Source organism: Bos mutus, chromosome 23, assembly GCF_027580195.1.
Source record: "Bos mutus isolate GX-2022 chromosome 23, NWIPB_WYAK_1.1, whole genome shotgun sequence".
NCBI classification, from domain to species: domain Eukaryota; kingdom Metazoa; phylum Chordata; class Mammalia; order Artiodactyla; family Bovidae; genus Bos; species Bos mutus.
In genome coordinates this window covers 41,044,911-41,072,643 of record NC_091639.1, presented here as the reverse complement: position 1 = coordinate 41,072,643, position 27,733 = coordinate 41,044,911, and the positions used below count along the sequence as shown (strand labels likewise).

The window sequence follows — 27,733 nt, the reverse complement described above, 5'->3', positions numbered from 1 at the left end:
CGTGGCTGCTCATTAGAGACATATCTGGAACTCTGGTGAAAAAAAGCAACACCTGGACATTGGTATTTTTCAAAAAATTCCAAGATAATTCTGGTATGCGTATGAATTTTAAAAAGTATTCCAGGATCTTCTATTAAATGATAGTTTTGGTGATATAGAATTCTATTATTTTTCTGTTGACCGATCACGATACAATGGTATTGTGAGTAATCACAGTAGTGAAAGATGTTTATCAATATTCATAATCAATAGCCAGACAAAAAATAAAAGACAATTACAATTGCAAGCCATAATGGCAACATTGTTAACCTAACAATATAAAATAACTACATACAATTTGGGGGGTCAAGCAGAGTGATGTGGTAAGTGAAAATGCATACACCCACCTGTTTTCATCTGCTCAGCTGGTCTATGTCTTTTGATTAGGGCATTTAATCCATTTACATTTAAGGTAATTATCCATATATATGATCCTTTTACCATTTCCTTAATTGTTTTGGGTTTATTTTCTCTTGTTTCCTGCCTAGAGAAGTTCCTTTAGCATTTGTTGTAAAGCTGGTTTGATGGTGCTAAATTCTCTTAACTTTTGCTTGTCTGGAAGGCTTTTGATTTCTCCATCAAATCTAAAGGGGATTCTTGCTTCATAAAGTATTCTTGGTTTAGGTTCTTCCCTTTCATCATTTTTAATGTATCATGCCATTCTCTTGCTTGTAGAGTTTCTGTTCAGAATATAGCCTGATGGGAGTTCCCTTCTTTTTCCCTTGTTGCTTTTAATATTTTTTAGGGCTTCCCTGGTGGCTCAGATGTAAAGAATCCGCCTGCAATGTGGGATACCAGGGTTCTATCCCTGGGTTGGGAAGATTCCCTTGGAGGAGGGTGTGGCAACCCACTCCAGTATTCTTGCCTGGAGAATCCCCTTGGTCAGAGGAGCCTCATGGGGTAGCAAAGAGTTGCACACGACTGAGCGACTAAGCACAGCTCTGTCTTTAATTTTTCTAAGTTTGATTATTATGTGTCTCAGTGTGTTCCTTCTTGGGTTTACCCTGCCTGAGACTGTCTGTGCTTCCTGGACTTGCTTGACTGTTTCCTTTATCATGTTAGGGAAGTTTGCAGCTATTATCTCTTCAAATATTTTCTCAGGTCCTTTCTCTTTTCTCCTTCTGGGACCCCTACAATGCAAATGTTAGTGTGTTTATTGTTGTCGCAGAGGTCTCTTAGGCTGTCTTCATTTCTTTTCATTCTTTTTTCTTTTTTTTTTTTATTTATTTATTTTTTTTCTTTTTTCTATATTCTGTTCTGTAGCAGTGATTTTCACCATTCTATCCCCCAGGTCATTTATCCATTCTTGAAAGGGAAAGTTAAAATCATCCAGTCTGTGTCTAACTCTTTGCGACCCAATGGACTTTACAGTCAATAGAATTCTCCAGGCCAGAATACTGGAGTGGGTAGCATTTCCCATCTCCAGGGGATCTTCCTAACCTAGGGATTGAACCCAGGTCTCCCGCATTGCAGGCAGATTCTTTACCAGCTGAGCCATAAGGGAAGCCCAAGAATACTGGAGTGGGTAGCCTATCCCTTCTCCAGCAGATCTTCCCGACCGAGGAATCGAACCGGGATCTCCTGCATTGAAGGCGGATTCTTTATCAGCTGAGCTATCAGGGAAGCCCTATCCATTCTTCTGTCCCAGTTATTCTGCTATGGATTCCTTCTAGTATCTTATTCATCTCTGTTTGTTTGTTCTTTAGTTCTGAGTCTTTGGTAAACATTTCTTGCATCTTCTCAATCTTTGCCTCCATTCTTTTTCTGAGATCTTGAGTGATCTTCACTATAATTTTTCTGAATTCTTTTTCTGGAAGGTTGCCTGTCTTCACTTCATTCAGTTGTTTTTCTAGGGTTTTATCTTGTCCCTTCATTTGGGACATAACTTTCTGCTTTTTCATGGTGGTTAAGTTTCTGTAATGTGGTTTTTTGTTTTAGTCTCTGTGGGACTGTGGTTCTTCTTGCTTCTATCTGGCTTCTGATGGAGGAGGCTAAGAGGCTTGTGTAAGCTTCCTCGGGGGAGGGATTGGTGGTGGAGAAACTGGGTCTTGCTATGGTGTGCAGGGCCTTGCTCAGTAAAGCTTTAATCCAGTTATCTGCTGGTGGGTGGGATTTTGCTCCCTCCTTAGTATTTTTTTGGCCTAAGGCGACCCAACCCTCTAGGTCTATGGTTGGGTGCTGGCAACCTCCAAGAGGGTATACCCCAAGGAGGACCTTCCAGGCTGGGTGCCCCCATGCCTGTGGTGAGCCCCTCCTGACCCACACCTCCTCCACAGGAGACCCTCCAACACTAGCTCCTTTCCTCTAAGTCTTGGTATGTGGAAAATTTTGTTTGTGCCCTCCAAGACTGGAGTCTCATGTTTCCCCCAGTCTTGGGAAGTCTTGTAATCCAATCCTGCTGGCCTTCAAGATCAGATTCCCTGGGGAATCTGGGAATTGGCAGTCCCTTTAGGAATTGGCTGGGAAGCCCAACGGGTTCACAGCAGTGGGAGAGCTTCTTTGGTGTTATTGTTCTCTAGTTTGTGGGTCATCCACCCAGAGGGTATGGGATATGATTTCATCATGATTGTGCCCCTCCTACCATCTCGCTGTGGCTTCTTATCTTTGAATGTAGGGTATCTTTTTTGATAGTTTCCAGTGTCCTGTTGATAGTTACTCAACAGCTGGTTGTGATTTGGGTGCCCTCACAAGAGGAGATGAGCACATATCCTTCTACTCTGCCATCTTGAACCAGAAATATTTGCATTTTTGTTCATATGCTAAATTTTGGTTCCTAACAACATTTTATAATAAATAATTCACTTTTTAATAGTTTCAAAAATAACAAAAACTAATATAACTACCAATAAGACTACTGAATGCAGTAGCTTTTTGTGTGTGTGTATATATGTTTTTTATTTTTGGCCACACTGCATGGCTTACGGGATCTCAGTTCCCCAACCAAGGATTGAACTCAGGCCTTTGGCATTAAGAGTGCAGAATCCTAACCACTGGATCACCAGGGAATTCCCATGTATTTGCTTTAACCTTATGATATATTCCATTAGATATATATAGTCAAAATACTGTGTTTTAAAATTACTTGAGGGTCTTCCCTGGTGGTGCTTCCAGTGCAGGGGGCGTGGGTGTGACCCCTGGTGGGGGAGCTAAGATCCCTCATGCCTCACAGCCAAAAAAACAATATAAAACAGAAGCAATATTGTAACAAATTCAATAAAGACTTAAAAAATGATCCACATTAAAAAAATCTTAAAAAAATAAATAAAATTACTTGAAATCATTCTTTGTATGGTTGGGTACCAACTTGACATACATAGGAATTCATTTTTTAGGACAGATTTTTTAGAGCAGTTTTAGGTATAAATAGTAGTACTAAGAGGAAGGAGCAGAGATTTCCCAAATACCCCCTGCTCTCAACACACGCGGAGCCTCCCCCATTATGGACCTCCACCAACCAGAGTGGCATATTTATTATGACAGATGAACTTACACTGACACCTCATAATCAGACAAAGTTCATACTTCACCTTGAGGTTCACCCTTGGTGGGACATTCTATAGGCTTGGACACGTGTATAGTGACATGCATGCACTGTTACAGTATCTTACAGTGTATTTTCACTGCCCTAAAAATCCTCTGTGCTCCACTTAGTCATCCTTCTCCCTGCTCCAACCCCTGGCAACCACTGGTCTTTTCACTATTCCATAGTTTTTCCTTTTCCATGATGATTCCATCTCTTTAGATTGCCTTCTTTCACTTAATAATATGCATTTAAGTTTCCTCCATGTCTTTTTATGACTCTGTGGCTCATTTCTTTTTAGTGCTGAAAAATATTTCATTGTCTGGATGTACCACAGTTTATCCATTTAATAGTTACAGCATCTTGGTTGTTTGTTTCCAAATTTTGGCAATTATGAATAAAACTGCTATAAATGTCCATGTGTGGACTTTAACTTTTAAATTCCTTTGAGTGTATATAAAGGAGCATGATTGCTGGATCATATGGTAAGAGTATGGTTCAGTTTTGGAAGAAACCACAGAACTGTCTTCCCAAAGTGACTTACCATTTTACATTATTACTAGCAGCGAATGAGAGTTCCTGCTGTTCCATGTCCTTGTCAGCATTTGGATTAGTAATTAATGAAAGTCGCTCAGTCGTGTCTGACTCTTTGCGACCCCATGGACGCATGGGGTAGCTTGCTAGGCTTCTCTGTCCATGGAATTCTCCGCATTTAGTGTTGTCAGCAGTTTGGGTTTTGGTCATTCTAATAGGTGTGTAGTGGAATCTCACTGTTGTTCTCATTTCCGTTTCCCTAATAACATATGATGTAGAGCTTATAAGACATATGCTTCTTTGCCATCTGTACGTCTTTCATAAGGTATCTATGAAGGTCTTTGGCCCATGTTTTAATTGGGTTGTCTTTTTATTGTTGACTTTTAACAGTTCTTTGTGTATTTCAGATAACAGTCTTTTATCAGATGTGTCTTTTTGCAGATATATTCCAGTCTATGAGTGGTCTTATTCTCTTGACATTGTCTTTCACAGAGCAGATTTTGAAACTTTAATGAAGTCCAGTGTAGCTGTTATTTCTTTCATGAATTGTGCCTTTGGTGTTGTATCTAAAATGTAATTGCTATACCCAGTATCATCTAGGTTTTCTCTTATGCTATCTTCTAAGAGTTTTATATCAGTTTGTTTTAAATTTGTAAAATGTTTTTAATTTACTTTTTAAACTATGTAAAATTACACAGTTTCAAAGTTAAAACTATAAAAAAGGTATGTTATATGTACGTATGTTGTCCCTACTCCATTTTTTACACAAAATGTAACATACCATAAACACTTGACACATTGCCTTTTTCTTTTAAAAGTATATCCTGGAGATCACTTCATAGATGTATATAAGGAGATGCTTCTTATTCCTTTTTGTACCTGCAAAATACTCAGTATATTTTATAGAGGCATCATAGTTTATGTAGCAAGTTCTCTATTAATTAGTTCAGTTCAGTCACTCGGTCGTGTCTGACTCTTTGCGATCCCATGGACTGAAGCACGCCAGGCCTCCCTGTCCATCACCAACTCCTAGAGTTTACTCAAATTCATGTCCATTGAGTTGGTGATGCCATCCAACCATCTCATTCTCTGTCATCCTCTTCTCCTGTCTTCAGTCTTTCCCAAAATCAGGGTCTTTCCCAGTGAGTCAGTTCTTTGTATCAGGTGGCCAAAGTATTGGAGTTTTAGCTTCAACATCAGTCCTTCCAATGAACACTCAGGACTGATCTCCTTTAGGATGGACTGGTTGGTCTCCTTGCAGTCCAAGGGACTCTCAAGAGTCTTCTCCAACACCACAGTTCAAAAGCATCAATTCTTTGACACTCAGCTTTCTTTATAGTCCAACTCTCACATTCATACATGATTATTGGAAAAACCATAGCCTTGACTAGACAGACCTTTGTTGGCAAAGTAATGTCTCTGCTTTTTAATATGGTGTCTAGGTTGGTCATAACTTTCCTTCCAAGGAGTAAGCATCTTTTAATTTCATGGCTGCAATCACCATCTGCAGTGATTTTGGAGCCCCCAAAACTAAAATCAGCCACTGTTTCCACTGTTTCCCCATCTATTTGCCATGTGGTGATGGACTGGATGCCATGATCTTAGTTTTCTGAATGTTGAGCTTTAAGCCAACTTTTTCACTCTCCTCTTTCACTTTCATCAAGAGGCTCTTTAGTTCTTCTTCACTTTCTGCCATAAGGGTGGTGTCATCTGCATATCTGAGGTTATTGATACTTCTCCCAGCAATCTTGATTCCAGCTTGTGCTTCATCCAGTCGAGTGTTTCTCATGATGTACTCTGCATATAAGTTAAATAAGCAGGGTGACAATATACAGCCTTGACGTTCTCCTTTTCCTATTTGGAACCAGTCTGTTGTTCCATGTCCAGTTCTAACTGTTGCTTCCTGACTTGCATACAGGTTTCTCAAGAGGCAGGTCAGGTGGTCTGGTATTCCCATCTCTTTCAGAATTTTGAACAGTTTGTGGTGATCCACACAGTCAAAGGCTTTGGCATAGTCAATAAAGCAGAAATAGATGTTTTTCTGGAACTCTCTTGCTTTTTCAATGATCCAGTGGATGTTGGCAATTTGATCTCTGGTTCCTCTGCCTTTTTTATAACCAGCTTGAACATCTGGAAGCTCACGGTTCATGTATTGCTGAAGCCTGGCTTGGAGAATTTTGAGCATGACTTTACTAGCGTGTGAGATGAGTGCAATTATGCAGTAGTTTGAGCATTCTTTGGCATTGCCTTTCTTTGGGATTGGAATGAAAACTGCCCTTTTCCAGTCCTGTGGCCACTGCTGAGTTTTCCAAATTTGCTGGCATATTGAGTGCAGCACTTTCACAGCATCACCTTTTAGGATTTGAAATAGCTCAGCTGAAATTCCATCACCTCCACTAGCTTTGTTTGTAGTGATACTTCCTAAGGACCACTTGACTTCACAATCCAGGATGTCTGGCTGTAGGGGAATGATCATACCATCATGATTATCTGTGCCATTAAGATCTTTTTTATACAGTTCTTCTGTGTATTCTTGCCACCTCTTCTTAATATCTTCTGCTTCTGTTAGGTCCATACTGTTTCTGTCTTTTATTGAGCCCATCTTTGCATGAAATGTTCCTTGGTATCTCTAATTTTCTTGAAGAGATCTCTGGTATTTCCAATTCTCTTGTTTTCCTCTATTTCTTTGCATTGATCACTGAAGAAGGCTTTCTTATCTCTCCTTGCTATTCTTTGGAATTCTGCATTCAAGTGGATATATCTTTCCTTTTCTCCTTTGCTTTTTGCTTCTCTCCTTTTCACAGTTATTTGAAAGGCCTCCTGAGACAGCCATTTTGCTTTTTTGCATTTCTTTTTTTGGGGGGATTGTCTTGATCCCTGTCTCCTGTACAGTGTCACGAACCTCCATCCATAGTTCATCAGGCACTCTGTCTATCAGATCTAGCTCCTTAAATCTATTTCTCACTTCCACTGTATAATCATAAGGGATTTGATTTAGGTCATACCTGAATGGTCTAGTGGTTTTCCCTACTTTCTTCAATTTCAGTCTGAATTTGGCAATAAGGAGTTCGTGATCTGAGCCACAGTCAGCTTCCGGTCTTGTTTTTGCTAACTGTATAGAGCTTCTCCGTCTTTGGCTGCAAAGAATATAATCAGTCTGATTTCAGTGTTGGCCATCTGGTGATGTCCATGTATAGATTCTTCTCTCGTGTTGTTGGAAGAAGGAGTTTGCTATGACCAGTGCATTCTCTTGGCAAAACTCTATTAGCCTTTGCCCTGCTTCATTCTGTACTCCAAAGCCAAATTTGCGTGTTACTCCAGGTGTTTCTTGACTTCCTACTTTTGCATTCCAGTCCCCTATAATGAAAGGGACATCTTTTTTGGGTGTTAGTTCTAGAAGGTCTTGTGGGTCTTCATAGAACCATTTAACTTCAGCTTCTTCAGTGTTCCTGATTGGGGCATAGACTTGGATTACTGCGATATTGAACGGTTTGCCTTGAAAACAAACAGAGATCATTCTGTTGTTTTTGAGATTGCATCCAAGTACTGCATTTCAAACTCTTGTTGACTATAATGACTACTCCATTTCGTCTAAGGGGTTCTTGCCCAGAGTAGTAGATATAATGGTCATGTGAATTAAATTCACCCATTCCCATCCATTTTAGTTCACTGATTCCTAAAATGTCAATGTTTACTCTTGCCGTCTCCTGTTTGACCACTTCCAATTTGCCTTGATTCATAGACCTAACATTCCAGGTTCCTATGCAGTATTGCTCTTTACAGCATCAGACCTTCCTTCTATCACCAGTCACGTCCACAGCTGAGTGTTGTTTTTGCTTTGGCTCTGTCTCTTCATTCTTTCTGGAGTTATTTCTCCACTGATCTCCAGTAGCATACTGGACACCCACCAACCTGGGGAGTTCATCTTTCAGTGTTCTATCTTTTTGCCTTTTCATACTGTTTTAAGCCTTAGGCAACCATAAATGTACTTTCTGTATTTATTCTGATCATTTTGTATAGATGGAATAGTACATTATGTGGTCATTTGAAATTGGTGTCTTTCTCTTAACATAATGTTTTCAAGGTTCAGCTATGTTGTAGCATATATGAGTACTTTATTCCTTTTATGGCTGAACAACATTCTGTTGTATGGATATACCACATTTTACTTATCCATTCATCAGTTGGGAGACATTTGATTTGTTTCCACTCTTTCTGCTAGCATATTTTAGAATATACTCCTGGGAGAGGGACTGCTAGGTCAAAGGGAAAATGCATTTGATAGACATTGCTAAATTTCCCTTTGTAAGGATTTTATAGTTTTGTGTTACCGCCAGCAATGTTTTGAGTTCTTGTTTTCTGGAAAACTTTGTTGTTATTGTTCAGTCACTCAGTCATGTCCGACTCTTTTTGACCCCGTGGACCGCAGCACGCCAGGCTTTCCTGTCCTTCACTATCTCCTGGAGTTTGCGCAAACTCATGTCCATTGAGTTGGTGATGCCATCCAACCATCTCATCCTCTGTCGTCCCCTTCTCCTCCTGTCCTCAATCTTTCCCAGCATCAGGGTCTTTTCCAGTGAGTTGGCTCTTCCCATCATGTGGCCAAAGTTTTGGAGCTTCAGCTTCAGCATCATTCCTTTCAATGAATATTCAAGGTTGATTTCCTTTAGGATTGATTGGTTTGATCTCCTTGAAAGGTCCAGGAACCTTGCCAACGGACAGTAATGTCAAACTTTAGGATTTTTGCCTAATCTAAAGATGACACATGGTATTTCTGTGTGGTTTCTTGGTCAAGTATATTGAGGTACATGGACAGGGAGGCCTGGCATGCTGCAGACCAAGAATTGGACACGACTGAGTGACTGAACTGAAGTGATTGAGGTACATAAATCATAAATGTGCAGCTTAGTGATTCTTTACAGTTAACACATCAAAAGTAGACCACTTCCAGAATCCCAAAAGCCTCCTGGGCCCTTCCTAGTCATACCCACCTCAAGGATAACTTTATCCTCATTTTTAATACCATACATTCAGTTCAGTTCAGTTGCTCAGTCGTGTCCGACTCCTTGCGACCCCATGAATTGCAGCACGCCAGGCCTCCCTGTCTATCACCAACTCCTGGAGTTCACCCAAACTCATGTGCATCGAGTCAGTGATGCCATCCAGCCATCTCATCCTCTGTCGTCCCCTTTTCCTCCTGCCCCCAATCCCTCCCAGCATCAGTCTTTTCCAATGAGTCAACTCTTTGCATGAGGTGGCCAAAGTACTGGAGTTTCAGCTTTAGCATCATTCCTTCCAAAGAACACCCAGGGCTGATCTCCTTTAGAATGGACTGGTTGGATCTCCTTGCAGTCCAAGGGACTCTCAAGAGTCTTCTCCAACACCACAGTTCAAAAGCATCAATTCTTCGGCGCTCAGCTTTCTTCACAGTCCAACTCTCACATCTGTACATGACCACTGGAAAAGCCATAGCCTTGACTAGATGGACCTTGTTGGCAAATTAATGTCTCTGCTTTTGAGTATGCTATCTAGGTTGGTCATAACTTTCCTTCCAAGGAGTAAGCATCTTTTAATTTCATGGCTGCAATCACTATCTGCAGTGATTTTGGATCCCAGAAAAATAAAGTCTGACAGTGTTTCCACTGTTTCCCCATCTATTTCCCATGAAGTGATGGGACCAGATGCCATGATCTTAGTTTTCTGAATGTTGAGCTTTAAGCCAACTTTTTCGCCATCCTCTTTCACTTTCTTCAAGAGGCTTTTTAGTTCCTCTTCACTTTCTGCCATAAGGGTGGTGTCATCTGCATATCTGACGTTATTAATATTTCTCCTAGAAATCTTGATTCCAGCTTGTGCATCTTCCAGCCCGGCGTTTCTCATGATGTGAACTGCATATAAGTTAAATAAGCAGGGTGACAATATACAGCCTTGACGTACTCCTTTTCCTATTTGGAACCAGTCTGTTGTTCCATGTCCAGTTCTAACTGTTGCTTCCTGACCTGCATACAGGTTTCTCAAGAGGCACATCAGGTGGTCTGGTATTCCCATCTCTTTCAGAATTTTGAGCAGTTTGTGGTGATCCACACAGTCAAAGCCTTTGGCATAGTCAGTAAAGCAGAAATAGATGTTTTTCTGGAACTCTCTTGCTTTTTCAATGATCCAGTGGATGTTGGCAATTTGATCTCTGGTTCCTCTGCCTTTTCTAAAACCAGCTTGAAATCTGGAAGTTCACTCATTAGTTTCCCTATTTTTAAATTTATATAAATGTAATAATATAATACGTTGTCATTTGTATCTACATACTTTTAGCTCAGCATGATGTTTTTAAAAATCATCCATGTGGTTACATGTAGTTATTTTTCATTAATCCTCATTACTATATGATATTCCATTACATGCCACAATTATCTATTCTGTTGTAGATGGACATTTCATTTGTTTCTACTTTGTGGCTATTTAGCATACTGTTGCTACATAGGACTGTCCTTTTTCATGAGTGTGGTAGTTAATACATGACTTTATGCATTTGTCAAAACCTTGTATGTGTATCCTGCAAAGAATGATCTTTTCTATATGTAAGTTAAAAATTTAACTTTTAACTAAAGAAAAAAGAATAGTAATGCTATCAACATTCTTATGCATGCTTCTTAGTGAACATATGTACACATTTCTAATTTGTATGTATCTACAGTAAGTTGACTCATTGGAAAAGACTCTGATGCTGGGAGGGATTGGGGGCAGGAGGAGAAGGGGACGACAGAAGATGAGATGGCTGGATGGCATCACTGACTCGATGGACGTGAGTCTGAGTGAACTCTGGGAGTTGGTGATGGACAGGGAGGCCTGACATGCTGCGATTCATGGGGTCGCAAAGAGTCGGACACCACTGAGCGACTGAACTGACCTGAACTGAACTGACAGTAGAGTTGCAGGGTCGTAGGCTATGCATATGTTCTGTTTTAGTTCATACTGCTGAACAGTTTTCCAAAGCACTTACACCAGTTTCGCCCCAGCAGTACATAAGCGTTCCATCTGTTAGCACTTAGTCTTGTCTCTCTTTTTATTCTAACCACCTAATAGTTGTGTCAAATTTTATTTTTAGTTTACATATTTTGATGAGTTATTAGACTTTCAAATATCCTCTTTCATAAAGCATTGATGTTTTCTCCCATTTATTTTGGGGGTTATTTATATTTTTCTCTTTAATTTGTAGAAGTTCTTTTTATATTCTGGAAACAAGTCCTTGGTTACGTACATGTATTACACATATCTTCTCTTACTGTGTAGGTGTCTTATCACTCCTAATGTTATTTTTTTATTGATCAGACATTATTCTACTGTGGTCCTATATATCTTTATTTCCCTTTATGGTTGGTGCTTTTTGTGTTTTATTTAAGGAATCTTTTCCTATCTCAAGGCGTGAAGATATTCTCCTATGTTTTCTTCTAGCTTTATTATTTGACCTTTCACATTTAGATCTACAGTCAATCTTGAAACTGGTTTTTTGTTCATTTGATGCAAGATGAAGGTCAACATTATTTTTTCTTTTTACGTTTAGCCTCAAACTGACCACGCACCGTTATTGAATTTTCCCTACTTCACTGTCATTTTTGTCCTGAATCAAATGACTCTCAGTGTAGTTTTGATACATGAGTGAGGTGGAACATCTTTTTATCTTTAATATCTATTTGCATTTATTTTTCTGTGAACTGTCCCTACTTTGTCCCATTTGTATTGGGCTATTGGTCTTTTTCTTTTCAGTTTTGTGAAGCTCTTTCTATATTAGAGATATTAGCGCTTTGTGATATAAATTGCAGAGAGATATGTGTGTGTGTGTGTGTGTGTGTATTCAGTTTATAATTCCCAGACCTTTTTATCTGTTATAATGAAAACTGTGTCACTGGCATGTCAAGAATGTCTGTGTTTTCCATGTCTAGAAGGACTTTAAGGATGGCCTTCATTTCTCTACCTGCTGTTTTGGCCTCTGTGACGTACAGCTGTGCTCTCTGGGGTGGGTTTGACAGGCAGAGGTGGGTCTGTTCTTGACTTGATTTCACAGGGTTAAACCTCACGCTCATCTGGCTGTACCTCTTTCCTCTTTCACCGCTTTCACAGAGCATGTTCTGTCTTTGAAGACATTATTGAAACCGACTGTTTCCTTTCTGTAGTAATAATATCTCTCCTCACAGACAATAGTCAAATATTTATTCAGGTAGTTTGTGGACTTGGAAAATATTTTTTTCAACTTATTCTAACCAGAAGGAGATTGTTTCCAGGTCAACTCTTTCTTTTATTCCATTCTTAAAAAAGAAAAAGCTCATCAGAAAGAGTACTGCATCATCATAAAAATTTTAGAAATTTAAAAAATATAAAGCAGAAGTGGGAGGAGAGAACTTTGAAAAAACCGTCCACAGTTCTAGCATCTAAAGACAGGCATTATTAAAAGTCTTAAGTCTTCCATTATAAAGAGTATGTAGAGGGAATTCTCTGTTGTCCAGTGGTTAGGACTCAGCATTTTAACTGCCTGGGCCTGGGTTCAAACCCCCTGTTAGGAAACTAGGATCCTGCAAGGCATGGGACAACCAGAAAAGGAAAAAGGTGTGCTAATGCCAAAGTCTCACATGGTCCTGAATATTGATCCTGCCTTGTTTGTCCTAGTGAGTATGGCTTTGCTGAGAAGGTGGTGGAGGGGATGTTCATCATGGTCAACTCCATCACCATCAAGATTCACTCCAAGGCCTTCCACGCTTCTTTTGAATTGTGGCAGCTCCAGGGCTATAGTGTCAACCCCAATTGGCAGCAGAGTGACCTCCGCTTCACCCGCATCACTGACCCACACCGAGGAGAGGTGACAGCCCTGCCATTGCAAGGGGGGAGAACGGGAGGGTTCAAAGGATTCATTAAAAAAAATTTTTATTTTAATTGGGGAATAATTGTTCTACAGTATTGTGTTGGTTTCTGCCATGCATCAATGTGAATCAGTCTTAGGTATACACATGTCCCCTCCTTTGACCTCCCTCCCACCTTCCACTCCATCCCAGCCTTCTAGCTCCCTGTGTCATATAGCAAATTCCCAATGACTGTACTCCTGTCTTGGGTCAAAGGCTTCCCCATTCTTGGGAGCCCAAGAAGCCCTTTTCCTCATCTAAGAATTTGTGATGCACTGCCTTCTGTGAGCAGGGTCCCAGCTAAGAATGGTGGGGTCTCTGCCTCGATAGTCTTGTCCCCTTGGACTTCCTGCCTCTTGATTAATTTCATCCACAACGTTAAGGGATTTTACTTTTTTTCCTTCTAGGTTTTAACATTTAAGGAAATAACTTGGCAAACACTTCGAATTGAGGCAGATGCTACAGACAATGGTGATCAGGACCCAGTCAGCACTCCGTTGAGGCTGATTACCAACCAAGGAAGGATCCAGATAGCCCTCAAGAGAAGAGTGAGTGTGTTCTCTGTCCTCACGAAAACGTCCATCTTTTGTTCTCCCAGACAGTGCTGGAGTTGGTGTTTCCTCCTCTTTGTGTGTTATTGGCCCCTGAAATGACATTTGAAAGGGGAGGACCTGCAGTTCAGTGTTGCACAAAATCTACTATTGAGGGAACGTGTCTATTTCCATCATTTTAATTTTGGAAATAGCAATTTTTACCTGTATATGGGGACATAGGCAGTTGATTATTACTGCTTTTTGTTAATCACAGAAAACTTTTGTAGTTTGGTAAGAAATTAACTCTCCAAAGTACTTGATATTTTCTTGTATTGAGGATTGAAAAGCCATCTCTGAAATTTGTTGGGCAGTACTCACTTTAAGGAGTTGGGATGGTACCAGATGTGGAAGCCTGTGTTCTCTGTGACCCCTCCAGACCAAAGATTGCAATGTGATAGCCTCCAAGCTGATGTTCCTGTTGGATGACCTGCTCTGGGTGCTAACGGACTCGCAGCTCAAGGCTATGATGAAATATGCAGAGTCACTGAGTGAGGCCATGGAGAAGGCTGCCCAGCAGAGAAAGACCCTGGCCCCTGAACCTATACAGGTTAGAGGTGAAACAGAGACCCTTGGTGGTGGTGGGGAGATGGCAGGCCAGACCTAATTCACACCAGCATAGGTGGAGCCTGGATTTTGTTCCGCTTATTTGGGAGAATGTGTCATTCACTTCTATGTGTGCATAGGCTCTGCCTGTGCCTTTATCCAGTATTCTCTTCATTTGGTGCCTCTAGTGTGTTAGGTGTACAGTGCTGGCCACTGGAAAGCCTCTTGTTCCTGACCCTGGAGCTCTTGCTGTCTTAAAATATGGACCATAAACAAGTAATTACAATATGATGTGACAAGTGCTATAATAGAGGTAAATAGTGTGCCAAACACAAAGCAGAGGGATCCTGGGCTGAGAGAGGGTACTTAGGGAAGACTTTTTGGAGGAGGTGTTTTAGCATCAGTCAGGTAAGTTCTGGGTGGGAGGGAAGTTTAGAAAGCAGTTCAAATGTCAAAACAGGACTCTGACAGTTACTAGATTAATTATAATTTGGCTTCTTTGGATTCTTTGGGTTGTTTAGATGGGACAGACCTATGTGAGCTACCAGGCGTACCGTTATGAGGGGCATCACTGTACCTTAGGAAAGACTTAATGGGCTAGAAGTAAAAAGATGTGTGTTTATTTATATGAATGTAATACCATATATAATTGTTATCATTATCACATAGAAAAGCAAATGAAGTTCCACCATATAAAGAAACAAGTGTAAAATTCTTCAAGGCTATAAAAGTGAAAACTTAGGAGATATTACTATTCAGTGTATAATAAAGTATATGTGATTAAAAAGAATGATTATGAGAGGGAAGGGACATCTTATCAAATTGTGATTTTCTTCAGGCTGAACTAAAGCTTAAAGAAGGCCAGCAAGGACGCTGTCCGGGTCTGGACGTCTTGCTTTTCTCTGTCACACATAGATCACCCCACCTGCCCCCAGCGCCCAACAGTCCTGGGCCCAGGCGTTTGGTGGCAGCCAGGGCAGCAGCAGCAGCAGCCGCCTCGGCCAGTACTTTGAGAAATTTGACGTGAAAGAGTCCTCCTACCATCTGCTCATCTCGCGCCTGGACCTGCACGTCGTGTGTGATGACAGCCAGTCCCGAGAGCCAGGTATCCTGCGAGGCCGACCTGGGTGGGCGGCCCATCACTGCCTGCAGCTCTGGGGGATGGAAGGCTCTTTCCAGACTCTGTTGGGGTATTTTGTTGGCTTCCCATATCACAGCCCTCCTCAGGTCTCAGCGCTCCTGGGGCAGCTCTCTGTTACTGCTTGTCAGCCTTTAGGGTCCAACAGAACCGCCTGAGAGGCAGTAAAATACAGGGGCTGGGCCTCTCCCAGACCTCACCAAATCGGAATCCTCTGGGATAGAGCCCAAGCAGTGTATCCTTTTTTTTTCCCTCCCTAGTGGGCATTGCTGACCACTGTTATAAGCTTTCCAGAGGGTAAATTCAACTATTGGAAACCTCAGAATTTTCAGATCTTTGAGTCAGTTTATATATAAATGTGTTCTTCCCAAGCAGAGAGGTTACAGTGTGTTCTTGTCATACTTTTTCATCCATTAGAGCAATTGTTATTAAACACACATACACGTTTATTCAGAATGAAAAGTAATTGACTCATTGCTTTCCTTTATAAGTCTTAGGAAAATCCCTTCACCTCTCTGAGTTTCTTCATTTGTGAACTTGAATTAAATCATTTCTTACTCACAGGTTGTATCAGGCTCAAATGAGTTAATATACTGAACTTGGAGGGCCTTAATCATAGGCCAGTGTTTGGATTATTAGTTCTCTGCTGCTGGTTCCGTCAGTTCTCCTTGCTCCCCCTTGGCTCCCCTTTGCTGCCAGCTCTGGGTTTAGATGCTGTCGTGTGGTAGCTGGTTCTCTGGCTGCCTTATCGTCTCTGGAGGTTGTGTTTGCCTCTTCATTGCCTCTTCATGAGACTTAGACTCACCTTCCTTGGAGGAACCTACCTTTTATTCCTGGGTCACCAAGCTGCATTGCCGCTTGCTCTGCTCTGCCTTGGTGTTGAAAGGACTTAGCCTCTCTGCACTCCCACGATGAAAGAGCTGAAGGAGCAGTGACAGGGTAAAGATGGCTTCTGCCACTCACTGGTTTGCTACCCACTCATTTTGAAGGTTCTTTGCTAAACCAATTATTATTTTGTTTGGTTATTTCTTCCAAGTATTACTATGAAGACTTTGGAGTTTTGTTTTGTTATGATTCCTTTCAGAAATCTTTATTAAAAATACATTTGGAGAGTTTCATCCTCTTGCTAGATGAGGGTGTAGAGCCCTGTCTTCTTCCTGTAGCAGGGTTCTGTAATCCACACTAAGATGTGAATGGCTAGCCCTCCCTGAAGCCCCCATTTATTTATGAAGCTGAATTAATCTACTCGGTGGATTTTAGGGACATTTTCCATGAGACAGAGGGAGAACGCCCAGCCAACCATACCCAGGCGTGGCATATGACTGTGTGAAAGGCCAAGGAACATGAGGAGTTCTTGTGACTTTGATTCTTCCCCTTGGATTTGGGAAGAAAGGAGAAGGAAGAACCGTGTTATAGGAAGGGCTCTAAGGTTGTCTGGAGTTGTCCTGGTCAGTATGGCAGCCACTAGCCACTAATGGGCACTTGAAATATGGGCTGATCCAAATTGAGTGAAGTTTTGTTTTGCTGTGCCATACAGCGTGTGGCATCTTAGTTCTCCAACCAGGGATCAAACCCATGCCCCCTGCGCTGGAAACATGGAGTCTTAACCACTGGACCACCAGGCAAGTCCTGTTGATCCAAACCCCACAAGTGTAACATACATGTGGGATTTCAAAGGTATAATACAAAAAAAGACGCAGAATACCTTGATAATTATTTTCATATTGATTGCATGTTAAGTTATAATATTTGGAGTATGTTGGTTTAAAGTGTAATAATAAAATTATTTTTACTTTTTGAAAGAAAACCTTTTTAATGTAGCTACTAGAAAATTTTTAATTATGTGGCTTATGTTACATTTCTATTGGATAACATTGCTGTAAGAGCTCCAGGAGTTGGTGATGGACAGGGGGGCCTGGCGTGCTGTGATTCATGGGGTCGCAAAGAGTCGGACGTGACTGAGCGACTGAACTAAACTGAATTGAGAACTCTCTGTCCAATATGGTAGCAAATAGAGAGAGACGTGTGGCTATTTAAATTAAAATCAAAATTAAATAAAGTTAAAAATTCAGTTCCTCATTTGCGGCAGTCACATTACAAGTAATCTGTGGACCCTAGGTGGCGTGACAAAGAGTCGGACACGACTGAGTGCCTGAACTGACTGATGAACCCTAGAAGATGTCCATCATCACAGAAAGTTCTTTTGGACAGTGCTGCTCTAGGGATCGGCTATATCTGTCAGCTTTTTCTTTAAGGACACTATAGCCTGGATGTTGGGGCCTCTGACTAACACACTTATCTATCCCTTGGTACTGGAGGTGATGTTGTTGGAAACTTTGTAGGTCATTGAGGACAGGGTGGCTTGGGGTGGGGCAGCACTGTCTCTTAAAATCAAACTGGAGCAGCTTCCAGGAGGAGGTGAGTTGTTGATGAGGAAAAGAGTGTCATTTGCCTCTTTAATTATTTCCCTCAGGTTAGGGGCTGTGAGCCAAAGCTTTCTTTATCTCTCTTCAGGGTAGGCTATCCTCTTCCCACCATCTCACTAGAGAATTTTAGTCATTTATATACACTATTTACTATTTGTCACCTATGATTATGTGTTTATAATTATATATGTTGATAGTTGGTAATTTGATTTCAATTCTTTGATTCTAGATCATATTTTAATATGTTCAGTGTGTGTAGTCGATTGTTCTTTTAGTTCCAAATAAATCCAATAGGAGCATGGCTGTGGAATGCTCTCCCTCCAGCAGCCGAGGTCATACATTTTCAACTGGGATGCTGTCACCCTCAGTAGTAAAAATTCACTCTTTTCTTTTAAACAGATATTTATTTATTGATGGGCTTCCCCAGTGGCTCAATAGCAAAAAATCTGCGTGCAGTGCAGGAGATGCAGGAGACACACATGGGAAGATACCTTGGAGAAGGAAGTGGCAACTCACTGCAATATTCTTGCTGGGAACATTCAATGGACAGAAGGGCCTGCAGTACTATAGTCCATAGGGTTGCAAAGAGTCAAAAATGACTGAGCATGCACATAATATTTATGGATGTAGAATTCACATAGCATACCATTCACCCATTTAGAATATACAACTCAGTGTTTTAAAGTGTAGTCATAGGGTTGTGTGATCATCACTGCAATCTAATTTGAGAACATTTTTGTCATCCCTAAGAGAAACTCTGTACCCACTAGCTGCCAGTCCCCATTTTGCAGCTCTGAACAACCACTGAGCTTTCTGTCTTGATGCATGCCTGTTCTGGACATTGAAAATTGGTTTTTTGGTGAGGATCAGGGATGAAAAAAATCTTAGCTATAACAGTGCTTAACTCTATTTCACAAAATTTTATTCCTTAGTATTTAATTTCTCTTATTGAGTTTTCTTGGGTATCATATGAGCAACGTTGATATTGAGTTCATGGAAGATTAGGGCTATAAACTATGGCAAATAGGTGGCTGTGATTAGCGGACTTTGAGTCTTGAAAGTCCTTGATCTCAAAGTCAGATGGTGAGAGGTGGCTTGTATATACTTCTTGGCTGCCACTGGTTGCCTCATCAGTGTTGTTTATATTTAATCCTTTGGGTATTTTTTTCTTTTTTTTGGCCATGCCATGTGGTATGCAAGATCTTAGTTCCCTGTCTAGGAATTGAACATGTACCCCCTGCAATGGAAATGCAGAGTCTTAACCATTGGACTGCCAGGGAATTCCCATTAATGCTTAGTACTTTTGTAATTTGAACTTTGAGAATTAAATAAAAATAGTTTATATTTTATTATTTAATTCCACAAATTGTTCAACAAGTCAGTAATTTAATTGTGTTGAGAAAATATTGACACCATCTGAATGAATATCTAGCACCTAGTTAAGCGAAGAGTCGGACACAACTTAGTGACTCAATAACAGCAAAGTTAAGCCAAAAGTTATTTTCTCATATTAAGTGAAAGTTAAAGGTTAATGAAAAATAATTGTAAGAAATTAATTAAAATTTTTTGTTTATTTCAAAAATAATTTTGAATAACTAATAATCTGATTATATCACTTATGTATTTATATAAATTGCTAAAATGCATACATGGTTCTACACATTATAATTTATATCAGAAATAAATTACATTAAAAGTTACTCAGTAAATACAAAATTAAATTCAATATTAATAGCTTTAAATCTTTAATTTTACTTTAAAAATTATTTATTTATTTATTTGTCCACATGGCATGCAGGATCTTCCCCAACCAGGGACTGAGCCCATGCCCCCTGCACTGGTAGTGTGGAGCCTTAACCACTGGACCACCAGGGAAGTCCCAAATCTTTTAACTTAAAAAAATTATTCAGTCTTTCTTAACCTTGCATTGAATAAAAGGAATAAGCTTTAGTACGTATGATATACAGTGCATCTGTAGTATTAAATTTCATAGGGAAGGGGCAGTTAGGTAAAAAACATCTAAACAGGCTCCTGCTGCTGCTAAGTCACTTCAGTTGTGTCCGACTCTGTGTGACCCCAGAGACGAAAGCCCACCAGGCTCCCCCATCCCTGGGATTCTCCAGGCAAGAACACTGGAGTGGCTTGCCATTTCCTTCTCCAATGCATGAAAGTGAAAAGTGAAAATGAAGTCGCTCAGTCGTGTCCGACTCTTAGCGACCCCACGGACTACAGCCTACCAGGCTCCTCCGCAACAGGCTCCTAAGAGGTACTAATTATGACAAAAAGGTTGAGCAGCAGTAACATTGGTGTAGGTTTACCTCTTGGTAGGATGGTAAATAGTCCAGAACTTGGGGTGGTAGTACCTAGATTGGGTGGAAATGACTCCCTGATTGTAGGTGCACCAGCTGACAGCTAGATGGTCCCACAGTATTTCCCTTTCCTGGAAATCGGGAGGAAGGGATAGGATGGAAGTGCAGAACAGGACAAGTGTTCTTCATCACACATATGGAGAAGAAATAGTCCCTGTTCTTACTGTGCTTAGAGTCCAGTTGGAGAGATAAGATAGAAACACAGAAAGTTCATTCATTTAGTCAGAATTGAATTCAGGATCTACAATAGAATATTTGACCAATTGCAGACAAACTTCAATTTGTGTACACTCTTCTGTCTGTTTATAATGTCCTTGTTAGTGCAGTGGTTTTGTGTTCCATCATTCTTTGTATGTACAGTGTGTAATAATGACTGTCCGATATCACAGTTTTAGCTAAGATATGGAAGGAAATAACATTGGTCCCTGTTTGTTGGAGAGTTTGGCTTATGCCTCTCCAGGAGTTGTATTGAGAGGCAGCGGTACTGGTATTGCCGGGTTTGGGGGAACCAGTCAGTCAATGTTGTCAGGTGTGCCTGTGGGAGACCTAAGATTGGAATTCTGGAATCCTGAGCTTTGCTGCTGCTTTTGCCTCTCTGGATATCGGGCAGCCATTTACAGAGACAATGGAATATGCTTTTCTAAAACAAACAAATTTTAGAGTATATACTTTGCAGTTCAAAAGAGGATAGCTCAGCCTTGCAAATCACCTACCATCATAGCCTGTTGGCTGCACTTATGAATCAGCCAGGCCTGGGAGCTGACCCTCAGGAGGACTTTTCAGTGCTTCAAGTGGTGTTTAGGCCTCTTTGTTTCTTATGCTACTTTTCACCATTATTTGTCTTTGTAGGTGTCTCTGCAAACAGACTCATGGGTGGTGCAATGCAGCTAACCTTTCGCAAGATGGCATTCGACTATTACCCCTTCCACTGGGCAGGTAGGAGAAGGCTGAATGCGTGCAGTTTTAGTGTGGCTGAGGTGTTGAAGACTGATGCCTGAGTTCACCCCTGATTGTCCAGCAGAAGGTTGCCTGGGATTGCAGCACAGGCTCAGAGAGGTGTTGGCTGTAGTCTTTTTTCAAGAGGACATCTCTGGAAACTTGTGGGGTCTGCTGTTGATGACTCTTTATCATTGATGAGAAGCAGGAGGGGAGGCAGTGCCTGAGATGTGGCATTTGATTCTGTGCTCTGCCCCTCACTTCCACTAATTTTAGAGCCTTTCCAGTGGTCCACGGTCAAAGATGCAGCAGTCAGCAGCTGGCCTTTAGGGAGCCTTAGGAAAAATCACATACAGAATCCAGAAGAACTTGAGTGCTCTCACTGGATAATTTTTTCTTATCTTAGAGAATTTTGGATTGGTGGTAAGGGATCAGATTCTGAACTATGGAAAGCTATACCAATGGAAAAGAATAATTAAGACATTGGATCATGATCTTAGGCTGAAATCTTTTTGCCTTGTTGCACAGGTGATAGCTGCAAACACTGGGTGCGTCACTGTGAGGCCATGGAGACCCGAGGCCAGTGGGCCCAGAGGCTGGTGACAGAATTTCAGAGTAAGATGGAGAAGTGGCACCAGGAGACAGATCTGAAACCACCCTGGCACCTGGGGGCAGACTCTTCCTTCCGGAGGAAAGCAGGTGGGTTATGAGGAGCTGGAGGAATCCCGTAACTTTGTCACTTGACATTTGCCTTTTGAGTATCCAGTGGCAATAAAGCACTGGCCTGGCTAATTATGCTAACTTTATTGCACCAAGAGACATTCATGACTTTTTTTCTTTATGGGTCCTGTTTGTCTCCAGGCAGAGCTGCAATGTGGAAGAGCAGCTGTTAACATATCTATTCCGTGTTCATCTCTGTTGCCTTGGTCTGAAGGAGAAGATGATTTTTGAGTTCCCTCCAGAAGCTTGCCAGTGTTGACAAGCTCTTTTCTACACGTACCATTAATGATCTTAAGAGTTTTTACTTTCTGAGTTCTGTTAATGAGAACTGAGTGTATCTGAATCTCTTTCCCACCTTCTTATTTTTACTTAGATTCTTTCTCCAGTCCTCGAAAGAGCCCCCTAGAAAGAAGCCCTTCTCAGGGCCGGCAGACAGTCTTTCGGCCTCCAGCATGGAACCGCCTGCGCTCTAGCTGTTTGGTCATAAGGGTGGATGACTTGGACATCCACCAGGTAAGGAGCCCATGATATGGGGAAACAGGGCTGCAAAGGCGGGGAAGCAGTTCATTCATTCATGTCTCTGCTTTTTAATATGCTGTGTAGGTTTGTCATAGCTTTTCTTCCAAGGAGCAAGCATCTTTTAATTTCATGGCTGCAGTCACCATCTGCAGTGACTTTGGAGCCCAAGAAAATAGTCTGTCACTGTTTCCTTTTTTTCCCCATCTCTTTGTCATGAAGTGAGAAGTGATGGGACCAGATGCCATGATCTTTTTTTTTTTTTTTTGATTTTTCTTTTTGTTTTTTAATTTTTTTTTCTTTTTGTTTTTTTCATTTTTTTCTTTTTGTTTTGATCTTAGTTTTTCAAATGTTGAGTTTTAAGCCAGCTTTTTCACTCTCTTCTTTCACTTTCATCAAGAGGCTCTTTAGTTTCTCTTTGCTTTCTGCCTTAAGGCTGGTATCATCTATGTATCTGAGGTATTGATATTTCTCATGGCAATCTTGATTCCAGCTTGTGCTTCATCTAGTCCAGTATTTTGCATGATGTACTCTACATATAAGTTAAATAAGCCAAGTGACAATATACAACCTTGACGTACTCCTTTCCCAATTAGGAACCAGTCCATTGTTCATATCTGCTTTTAACTATTGCTTCTTGACCCGCATACAGATTTCTCAGGAGGCAGGTAAGGTGGTCTGGTATTCCCATCTCTTTCAGAATTTTCCACAGTTTGTTGTGATCCACACGGTCAAAAGCTTTAGCACAGTCAATAAAGCAGAGGTAGATGTTTTTCTGGAATTCTCTTGCTTTTTCTATGATCCAACGGATGTTAGCAATTTGATCTCTGGTTCCTCTGCATTATCTAAATCCAGCTTGAATGTCTGAAAGTTCTCGGTTCACATACTGTTGAAGCCCAGCTTGGAGAATTTTGAGCATTACTTTGCTAGCATGTGAGATGAGTACAGTTGTGTGGTAGTTTGAACACTCTTTGGCATTGCCTTTCTTTGGGATTGGAATGAAAACTGACTTTTTCCAGTCCCGTAGCCACTGCTGAGTTTTCCAAATTTGCTGGCATATTGAGTGGAGCACTTTCACAGTATCATCTTTTTAGGATTTGAAATAGATCAGTTGGAATTCTATCACCTCCACTAGCTTTGTTCATCGTGATGCTTCCTAAGGCCCACTTGACTTCACATTCCAGGATGTCTGGCTCTACGTGAGTGATCACACCATCATGGTTATCTGGGTCATTGAGATATTTTTTTGTATAGTTTTTCTGTGTATTCTTGCCACCTCTTCTTAGTATCTTCTGCTTCTGTTAGGTCCATACCATTTCTGTCCTTTATTGAGCCCATCTTTGCAGGAAATGTTCCCTTGGTATCTCTGATTTTCTTGAAGAGATCTGTAGTCTTTCCCATTCTATTGTTTTGCTCTATTTCTTTGCAGTGATCACTGAGGAAGGTTTTCTTATCTCTCCTTGCTATTCTTTGGAACTCTGCATTCAGATGGATGTATCTTTCCTTTTCTTATTTGCCTTTCACTTCTCTTCTTTTCTCAGCTATTTGTAAGGCCTCCTCAGACAACTGTTTTGCCTTTTTGAATTTCTTCTTCTTGGGGATGGTTTTGATCACTGCCTCCTGTACAGGTTTATGAACCTCCGTCCATAGTTCTTCAGGCATTCTATCTATCAGATCTAATCCCTTGAATCTATTTGTCACTTCCTCTGTATAATTGTAGAGGATTTGATTTAAGTCATACCTGAATGGTCTAGTGGTTTTCCCTACTTTCTTCAATTTAAGTCTGAATTTGGCAATAAGGAGTTCATGATCTGAGCCACAGTTAGCTCCTGGTCTTGTTTCTGCTGACTGTGTATAGAGCTTCTTCATCTTTGGCTGCAAAGACTATAATCAATCTGATTTTGGTATTGACCATCTGGTGATGTCCATGTGTAGAGTCTTCTCTTGTGTTGTTGGAAGAGGGTGTTTGCTATGACCAGTGTATGCTCTTGGAAAAACTCTCTTAGCCTTTGCACTGCTTCATTCTGTACTCCAGGCTCAAACTTGCCTGTTATGATGAAAAGGCTCAAACTTGCCTGTTATTCCAAGTATTGACTTCCTACTTTTGTATTCTAGTCCTCTTATGATGAAAAGGACATCTATTTTTGGTGTTAGTTCTAGAATGTCTTGTAGGTCTTCATAGAACCATTCAACTTCAGCTTCTTTGGCATAGACTTAAATTACTGTGATATTGAATGGTTTGCCTTGGAAATGAACAGAGATCATTCTGTTGTTTTTGAGATTGTACCTACTTACTGCATTTCGGACTCTTGTTAACTATGAAGGCTACTCCATTTCTTTTAAGGGATTCTTGCCCACAGTAGATACAATGGTCTGATATAATTCCTTTGAATACCCCACTACAAACCTTTCATGAGAAAGATGAACTCACAGATCGTGTTTGTCAGGTGTGAGAATGCCTGGCATCCATGTGAAAATCACTCTATTCCCCGTGACAGACACTGGAAGAATTAATTATAGAAGCTTTATCCTACCTCAGAGGAAGCTGGAAATTCTGTTTGGGGTGTGGTACGGATGCTAACAGCCACTTGTGGTTGCCTAGGTTTCAACAGCTGGACAGCCAAGTAAGAAGCCTTCGACACTCCTGTCCTGCAGTCGGAATCTTCACAACCTCCCTACTCAGGTCTCTGCCATTCATATTGAGTTCACAGAGTATTACTTCCCTGATAATCAGGAGCTGCCAGGTAAGCATCTGCCGTGGTCATTTCCTCCCGTCTAACTCATCGTGTTCACAGTAGTCAGCCTTGGAGTCTCCGTTCCTATTCTGTTAGGAGTTTTAGGTGTTTGAGTTAGTGTGGCACACTTTTGTTGAAAACTCTGCCCAGAAGATTCCTTGGCTCTCTCTTTTTTTAAATGTATGTATTTTTGGCTGTGCTGGGCTCTGTGGCGGTGTGTGGGCTTCCTCTAGGCGAGCAGAGGCTGCTGTCTGTTTCAGTGCAGGGACTTCTCGTCGTTGCTTCTCTCGTTGCGGAGCACAGGTTCTGGGTGCGCGGCTCAGTAGTTGTGGCACATGGGCTTAGTTGCCCTCTGGCGTGTGGGACCTTCTGGCACTGGGGATCAAACCTGAGTCCCCTACATTGGCAGGTGGACTCTTAACCACTGGACCACCAGCGAAGTCCGATACCTTTGCTCTCTTGATAATAAAATGAATATTAGCTGGTAAGTAAGAGTCAAGCAGTTACTTCATTTGCGGCAATTCTTTTTCTCTGCTTTCCAGTTCCCTGTCCCAATCTTTACATTCAGGTGAATGGTCTGACATTTACTATGGATCCTGCCAGCTTACTCTGGGGAAACCTCTTCTGCCTGGATTTGTACCGCAGCTTGGAGCAGTTCAAAGCTATCTACAAGCTGGAAGGTTCCAGCCAGAAAGATGAACATCTGGACATCCGCCTGGATGCCTTCTGGTTGAAGGTAAGGTAGAGAGTGGGATTTCTGTTCCCTTTTGGCAGCCACAGTTGCATTTTTACCATGACTGTAATTCAAGGTTCTGCTTTGCCCATTGGATAGAAAGAAGAAAAGCAGTTTTACAACCCAAATGGTCCGACATGCGTGTGTTAATGGTGGGTTGCAGAGATGCTCAGCTGGCCGTTCTGAACTGGGTTTCATTTTCTCTCTGAAGGTGAGCTTCCCGCTGGAGAAGAGAGAGCGGGCTGTGTTGCATCGTCCCCAGTCCCTTGTCCTCTGTGCATCAGGCATGACTGCCACCAATACACGTCACGCTCCATACTGTAGCTGTCCAGACCTCCAGAGTCTCTTCCGGGGTTTTGCTGCTACTGAGTTCTTTCATTCCAGTTATGTTCAGTTTCCCAAGGTACCAGGCGGCTTCAGCTTTCTGCACATGTTTTTTATGGATCACGCCTTCCAGATGGATTCCTGCCTCCCTCAGTCTAGTGTTCTCCCTCCTCAGAGGCTTAAAGCTTCCCAGGACCTCTGGTCCATCCACTTCACCCAGATCTCCTTGGACTTTGAGGGAACAGAGAACTTCAAAGGCCACACCTTGAATTTTGTGGCCGCCTTCCCCTTGTCCATTTGGGCCTGCCTGCCCCTCCGCTGGCAACAAGCACAGGCACGAAAGCTGCGTATGGCCACAGAAGGGAGAATGAAACCGTCCGCCAGCTTTGGCAGTCCTGTCCATTCTGAGGCCCTGGCCCCTGACACTGTGTCCCATCAGAGGTCAAAGACTGAGCATGATTTGAAAAGCCTGTCAGGCCTTCCGGAAGTCATGGAGATCCCAAAAGAAGGCAGCGGCGCTGTGGACAGCAATGGGCCTCTGATGGAGCTGGAGGACACAGCGGGCGTGCACATGCTCGTGCACTCCCCTGCGCACATCTGCCTGCGGCTCGACCACTACCAGTACCTGGCCCTCCTTCGCCTGAAGGAGGTGCTTCAGGGTCTTCAGGAGCAGCTGACTAAGGATACAGAGGCCATGACTGGGGCTCCCCTGCAGGACCAGACAGCCTGCATTGGTGTCCTCTTTCCTAGCGCGGAGGTGGTTCTGCTCATGCATCCTCCCCCTGGGGCTGATGAGGCTGACTCTGAGGGTTCAGATACTACCAGCCTGATAGATTCAGAGCTGTCTCCTTCAGAGGACCGGGAGCTGAAGTCTGACGCCTCCTCAGAACAGGGCCCAGCAAGCCCCGAGAAGGTTCCGGAAGACAGTGGCATTGAACATCTGGATGCATCCCAGGACAGGCCATTGCCTCTCCACAGCAACGGAGAAGTACAGGGTGCAGGTTCTCTTGCCCAGCAGGAGGCAGGGAAGGGCCACAAGGCAGTTGATTCCTTACAGGCCAAGAGACCGAGCAGAGCCCAAGCATCTGACTCACCAGCTGCGTTGAAGCCCCCAGGGAGCAGGGATTCTGGTCTGAATGGACAGGGTGAGCTCATCCCCTTGAAGAACAAAGAAGGAGAATTATCAAGTGCTATTCACATGACCAAGGATGCCACCAAGGAGGCACTGCATGCCACCATGGACTTCACCAAGGAAGCTATGTCACTGACCAAGGATGCCTTCAGTCTGGGCAGAGACCGAATGACCTCCACCATGCACAAGATGCTGTCTCTGCCCCCAGCCAAGTGAGTGGTTCTCTGCCTCCCTCAGTCACTTCATCTTTTCCTTCTAGCTTTGGCTACGGGGCTCAGGCCTCCTGCCATGCACACTTGTAGACTGGGAAGCGCCTGTAGTCCAGGAGTGTGTGTAAAATGGGCTAGTTAATGTGGCAAAGGCTTTAGTTTTCAGAGTTGCCTGGAGAGCAGCAGAGGAACTTTCAGGTATTTAGAGGATAATAGGTATTTCAGTCAGAGAGATTTTATTTTCAGGACTACATCTAATCCTGTGATGGGGAAGAACCCAGAATTATAATAAAATAACATAATCCCATGAATTTTCACATGCCTCCATGTATCTTAGTCTGGTCTTGGGCAATTTTCAAGTCAACATTTATTGTTTCA

The 27,733-nt window shown here is 42.0% G+C and overlaps 1 protein-coding gene across 2 annotated transcripts in view; it reads left to right on the top strand.

Moving 5' to 3' along the window:
* Positions 1–27,733, top strand: part of BLTP3A (bridge-like lipid transfer protein family member 3A) — an 87,021-nt gene that overhangs the window by 40,456 nt on the left and 18,832 nt on the right. Inside the window, exons 5-14 of one of the 2 annotated variants that reach the window (XM_070361277.1) lie at positions 12,861–12,941; positions 13,389–13,529; positions 13,951–14,121; positions 15,033–15,222; positions 20,900–20,986; positions 21,515–21,685; positions 22,080–22,219; positions 24,825–24,966; positions 25,500–25,693; positions 25,902–27,358. In XM_070361277.1, the coding sequence (XP_070217378.1) occupies positions 12,861–12,941; positions 13,389–13,529; positions 13,951–14,121; positions 15,033–15,222; positions 20,900–20,986; positions 21,515–21,685; positions 22,080–22,219; positions 24,825–24,966; positions 25,500–25,693; positions 25,902–27,358 (2,774 nt within the window). Of the gene's footprint in view, positions 1–12,751; positions 12,942–13,388; positions 13,530–13,950; positions 14,122–15,032; positions 15,223–20,899; positions 20,987–21,514; positions 21,686–22,079; positions 22,220–24,824; positions 24,967–25,499; positions 25,694–25,901; positions 27,359–27,733 lie in introns of both variants that reach the window. The other variant, XM_070361276.1, reaches the window with a different exon arrangement.